Source organism: Rosa rugosa, chromosome 6, assembly GCF_958449725.1.
Source record: "Rosa rugosa chromosome 6, drRosRugo1.1, whole genome shotgun sequence".
In the NCBI taxonomy this organism is placed as follows: Eukaryota; Viridiplantae; Streptophyta; class Magnoliopsida; order Rosales; family Rosaceae; genus Rosa; species Rosa rugosa.
The window spans coordinates 766,886-772,665 of record NC_084825.1 but is presented as its reverse complement, the minus strand read 5'-3'; the positions used below and the strand labels follow the sequence as shown (position 1 = coordinate 772,665).

General features: G+C 36.3%; 1 protein-coding gene across 1 annotated transcript; it reads right to left on the bottom strand.

Annotated features, from left to right (window-relative positions):
• Positions 1-1,141: 1,141 nt before the first annotated feature.
• LOC133715629 (vicianin hydrolase-like) lies at positions 1,142-5,248 on the bottom strand. Its single transcript, XM_062142186.1, has 13 exons — positions 4,968-5,248; positions 4,792-4,861; positions 4,476-4,534; positions 4,289-4,364; positions 3,843-3,920; positions 3,655-3,742; positions 3,317-3,569; positions 3,035-3,150; positions 2,692-2,912; positions 2,526-2,557; positions 1,794-1,896; positions 1,573-1,681; positions 1,142-1,459 (listed from the first exon to the last, which is right to left on the bottom strand). Exons 1-13 carry the CDS (start codon positions 5,151-5,153, stop codon positions 1,291-1,293), a joined length of 1,560 nt encoding a protein of 519 aa, XP_061998170.1. The 5' UTR covers positions 5,154-5,248; the 3' UTR covers positions 1,142-1,290.
• Positions 5,249-5,780: the final 532 nt, after the last annotated feature.

Sequence of the window (5,780 nt, the reverse complement as noted above, 5' to 3'; positions counted from 1 at the left end):
TCTAGTTACATGCACACATATGAATCCTACAAAATATTAGTCAAATTGAAAAATGTTTAACCATTTGATTAGCACAATGTTTGTTTTAATTTTATCTAATAGACTATATTTGTTTACGTAACTTTGAATGACCAAAAAATGATTATGGATTTGGTTGATTTTTTATCGACACAATTTTTGCATAAGAATTTAAAAGATCAACGGTTGAAATCATTGAATTATGTCATATACTAGTGTAAAATAGCAAAAATTCTCAAATTCTTACTGTAAGGAGGTCATCTCTAGAACTGGTTTCATTAGATATATATGTTTCATTATATATATATATATATATATATATATATATATATATATATATATATATATGCAAGATCTCAACTCACACACACACACACACCCATCAATCTAAAAGAGAAATTTCAGTGGATTTGAATTATCAATTATGATAAGGTTTCTGTTTAAAGTTGTGATCTAGTAGATTTTTGCTCGATCTATACTGTTTAAGCTAGCCGTTAAGCAGTGTGGTGTGGTAAGTTTTGTTTTTTGTTATTTATTTATTTATTTATTATTGAGTTTAATTAGTTAAATTTAAGCTTGACTTGCAAGCATATTTTAAGGCTTGAACTTGGTTTTGGCTTGTTTTGTTTCTTGAAGGACAATTAAAAGCGTGGTTTGACTTAATATTGAAAAAAATATATAAGTATTGACGTTAAAGACAGTTAAATTAGCTTGACCAGACGAGCCAAACTTTAACAAGTACGTCGACTTAGTTCAAGCTGTCTCGTGATTAATTAAGAGGTCTTATAGACAAATAGCAATAGAGTTCAAGCTTGACTTTTTGAGTTTTTTCATCTACGAGCCAAAGCTCAAAAGAACTAAAAGGAGTCGAATAACAGCTCTATTGATGGAGAAGGCTCTTATCATTTTAAGATAAAAAGTTTAAAGTTTAAGACTTGGGCTTCTCCATATGGGCCTATTTTGTGCATGTTTTGTATATAGTACAACCCGGCTCGTTTTGAATCCCGTACTCGCGGGCTAAGGAATCACGCATCCGTGTTTTTAATATGGATGCCTATATCATGGTTCCAATCGTTGGCAGCCAATTATTAATATGAACAAAAAGTCGGGGCAAGATTACAGATGAATTAACACAAGGATAATCTTTATTCAATACCCCCATCATTCTCGAACAGTACTGTCAATTAGTTAATACAATATGAAATAGATGGATCGAAAATGATCTATCAAGTTGCTAATGGAGTAATGGAACAAATGGTATATATGGATGGATCATTTGAGGAGGAACATCTTGAACCAGTATGCAGAGTACTTGAGATACCTCTTCAAGTTATTCTTGTAATCGACGTAGGTGAGTCCAAATCGAACTGTGTAGCCTGAATCCCATTCATAAACATCAAGAAATGACCATGCGAAGTATCCCCTCACCTTCACCCCCTCCCTGCATATATGCATGCACATACGGTTTTAAAATTAATCTCATATACATCTGTGTATTAAAGATATGAAAGATGGACTACATGCAATATATAAATCCTCAATTGTACTACTCACTTGATGGACTTCAAAAGATATGAAAGATGGAGAGAATGGTATCTTATCCTTGTACTATCCTTGAGGGCATCGTTGAGGGGCTGGGAGCTATTATTTGCCTCACCAACACCTGCAATAGCAACATTGATCATATATGTGATCACAACAACAATCAAGTTTATTTAATTCATTCTTTGCAATACGTATTCAACTTTGATCAACAAGAGGGGATCGAGGATTACCATTTTCAGTAATGTAAATCTCGGGATCATTGTACTTTTCTTTTATGTATAGCATAAGCTCTCGAATTCCCTTTGGATAGATGTAAAGCCAGCTCAAAGCAGTCTGCAAAACCGATCTAGCTGCTGTCAGTTGTGAAATGGCCAAAAATGCATCTGCTCTCTGGACTAGTTTCAGTTATCTAGCTACAATCTGATATATATATATATATATATATATACGGAGGGCGTTCCAAATAGGACATCCGCACTTTCGTTAAAGTGCGGACGGCGCTGCTGCAGCTCGGCTAGAGGCGCGACGGAGCGGCGGGGCTTGCCGGACGGAGGCCAGGGGTCAGACGGACCGGTCTGTGGCCAGTGGAGTCGCCGGCGACGTGGTTGCAGGGCTGCCCAGAAACCTGCAGCAACGACCTCCTCCGACCTCGATGGCTGCCCAGAAGCTGTCTGGGATGCTTCCGGCGTCAGTCCGGCAAGCCCCGCCGCCCCGTCACCGCCTGAAAGCTGCTGCAGCAGCGCCGTCCGCACTTTAGTGAAAGTGCGGACGTCCTCTTTGAAACCCGCCTGATATATATATATATATATATATATATATATATATATATATATTATGTTGTCATATGTCAGAATGTGCGGTTTCTAACTGATAATCTGACAAACATGTCTATAACATGCTACATATTTTGAGCAAGAGAAGCCAAAATACGCAAATGTAAAAGGGAGGGAATGAAAGAGTACCGCTGAACCCAAAGGAACCCCATTTTTCTCAGCTGTGACATGCAGAGATATATATAAGATTGAGTAAATGATCGCTTTCATCACAGGAGGATATATACATGATTTAAAATCTCCAAACTAGTCAAGAAAATGAGGTTAAACTGATAGGTAGGGATCGAGCATTTACTAGAGAGAGAAGTATGCATGTCTCCGAAGAAACTTTGGTTGACATTACTAGTGGAGAGTGAGGAAACATCTGCATAACTACTTGTGTAGTAATTGACACCAAGGAAATCTAGAGACCCTTTTAGGAGCTTAGTTTCTTCTTTACTGAATTTAGGCAACCGATCACCCACAGAAGCTCTCATGGTTTGAGGATAGTCACCGAATGTAACGGGATGAGCAAACCTACATACATATAAATTTAAAGATTCAAATTCAAACAATGTACATGCTAGCTTTCTTATTAATTAATATATGCATGTCCATGAGATTGCTGATTAATTTAACCAAATTGTTTAATCGCTCACCATCCAAAAACAAAATCAAGAGACCTAGAAGCTGCCCTCTTGCTTGCAGCAGTTTCCGATTTTGCTAAATACCAGTATGTCACAACCGAAATCCCGATTTGCCCTTTTTGAGAAGCCTGCATTATTATTCAATACAAATATCTTATAACAATTATGAATAATAATAATAATAATAATAATAACAACAACAACAACAACAATTATGAAATAATAATAATAATAATATTATTAAAAGAGAAATGATATTGTGATATACAGTTACTTGATACATGTTATACAGACCTGATACTTCTTCTTGTATAAATTTGCAGAGTGCGCGTGAGCAAGCAGCAGATGATGGCCTACAATGTAAGGCTCTGTGGCAGAGTTACCGGCGGTGCAATTTCCGACATAGTTAGAGCATCGACCAGGTGCATTGGTTCCACCATTGTACCCGTTGACACAGAATGTAACTGGCTCGTTCAGAGTGATCCAATGCTTAACTCGGTCACCAAATGTTTTGAAACAAAAATCGGCATAATCTTGAAAATCACCACTGAAAAGCAGATTGAGTACTTTATTACTATATATGACAATTGAATAATAATTATCGTTATGTGATCAATCTCAGATTCACTTACACAATCTTATGATTTAAAAATCCACCATACTCATCTTCAAGAGCCTGTGGTAGATCCCAGTGGAAAAGCGTCACAAAAGGTATTATTCCTGGAGACATGGAGTAGAATAACATCAGAGAATTTAAGGGCCAGATTTATGTAGAAGAACTAAAGAATGCCAGAACTCAAGTTGAAGAAAAATATTTCACCATTCGACAAGAGCTCATTTATCAGATTGTTGTAGAATTTTACGCCTTCTTGGTTCACTCCACCTTTGACTTTTCCCTCTGCAAGGCAAAATTTCAACATCTTCATCACCGGCATCACTTGAAATGAGTAGTAATTCTATGCAGTCCAAAGTAATTCCATGAACTTTTCTGTCCCAAAATTTAAATGACTGTAATAGTATTGATAGAAGTATATAAGGTAGATTCAACATCACTCGTTTGAGGTGAATCCGCACTTCTATATGAGTAAGTATAAGAACCACAATGTTTTAAAATGGTTGAATAAAGCGACATTCTCCATTTTCAGAGGATCAACATTTGTCAAGTTCTATAAGTAACTTCGCAGAGCACCATATATGTTTTCATAGGTTTTAATATATGATGATTCACCACAAAATCAATAAATAATTCATGTAATGTGATCTTACTAGGTAGTAATCTTGACCATGAGATTGAAAATCTGAAGGAGTCTAAACCGACTTTTTTCATCAATTTCACATCTTCCTGTGAAAAAAAACATTCCATTATGCACCAACAATATTTTTAAATTTAATTGATTTGAACTAGTTGATATTATATATGTATGATGACTATTATCAGGGATATAGATCCTACCTCATAACGATGGTAAAAGTCATCTGCTACATCCCCGTTGCTACCATCAGTTATTTTTTCTGCGATGACAATTTTCTCAAAGAATGAAAAGGCAGCATATTTACAACAATTTTAATGATTATAATCTATTTGATTCAGTTAATCATAGACTACTGGACCATATGCCTGCCAGAATATGAAAGAAAAGTGACACTATGGGCAGTCATAAGTCTGTTGGTAGATTCATGTAATTTCATAATCAATCAAAAGCAAAGTGAAGACTGCATTTGGAAATGAAAGATTGCTGGATGGCGTATATGATGGAGAGGAATTGAACCTCGATGTTTTGTAGTGAAAGTGTCCCATATGCTTGGTCCCTTTCCATGGATATGTGCTGCTCCTTCAGTCTAGAAATTAAAGTACGTCATGGCCGCATAAACATGTCATGTTTCAACATATATGATATTGAAAAGGAATTCTCAGTATATGAGTTGAAGTCTGTAAATGAGACACCTGATAAGCAGCAGAACCAGCTCCAAAGATGAAACTAACTGGGAAGCTACTTCTATTGAATGGAATCGAATAATGACGAGGAGCAGCAGCAGCAGCCGCCTCATTGCTTGCTGATGAGCCAACAAGAGCAGTGAGTATGAGGCAGATCAAGATCAAGATGAAGAAGAGCAGAGGACGACCACCCATTCTCTCTAATTAATCAAGCAGTCAGTTTGCCTAGCTCAAAGTGCTCGTCAAACCCACTTAAAAAGTGCCATAATTAGACTATTGACAATATCATGCATAATTGAACGGTCCTACTCTACGATATATATACCAGCCATGTTTCTCACATGCATAGATATACTGTGTTATATCATGTCATATGTACTAATGTAATATACACCCTAATGTAGATTGATTTGAAATACAACTGAACTCAACTTAACAGTTAACACCCTGAGCTTCTTTCCCTTACTTTCTCAAATCAGAGGGCTAATTAACCAACAATCAGTACTATATTGCAGCAACAATGTTAAAAAAATCTGTAACAACGCTTTCTTTCTCGGTCACACAGATTAAATTCTATAACCAAATACTCATTTTAATTGGTAAAGCACATCCACACTTTTCTTATAATAAAAACAGCAAGTTCCTCGAGGCAATGCTCCTTGTTGGAAAATCTAGTCACCTAGGCCTAAAAGCCAGTGATGCATGTCATTGTCTAATAACTGTACTAGTACTGGCCAAATGACAACTACCATTCAATCGTGATAAGACATTTATCTTAACCACAGTGTTAGGTTCTAACTTTGACTCTTTTTCCCCAATTCA

Bases quoted from the DNA above. Each gene is read 5' to 3' on its own strand.
- LOC133715629 (XM_062142186.1), bottom strand. From the start codon at position 5,153: ATGGGTGGTCGTCCTCTGCTCTTCTTCATCTTGATCTTGATCTGCCTC. The intron at 4,862-4,967 runs GTGTCTCATTTA...TTTAATTTCTAG, and splicing joins CTGGTTCTGCTGCTTATCAG to ACTGAAGGAGCAGCACATAT. The intron at 3,921-4,288 runs GTAAGATCACAT...TTTGCCTTGCAG, and splicing joins ATGGTCAAGATTACTACCTA to AGGGAAAAGTCAAAGGTGGA.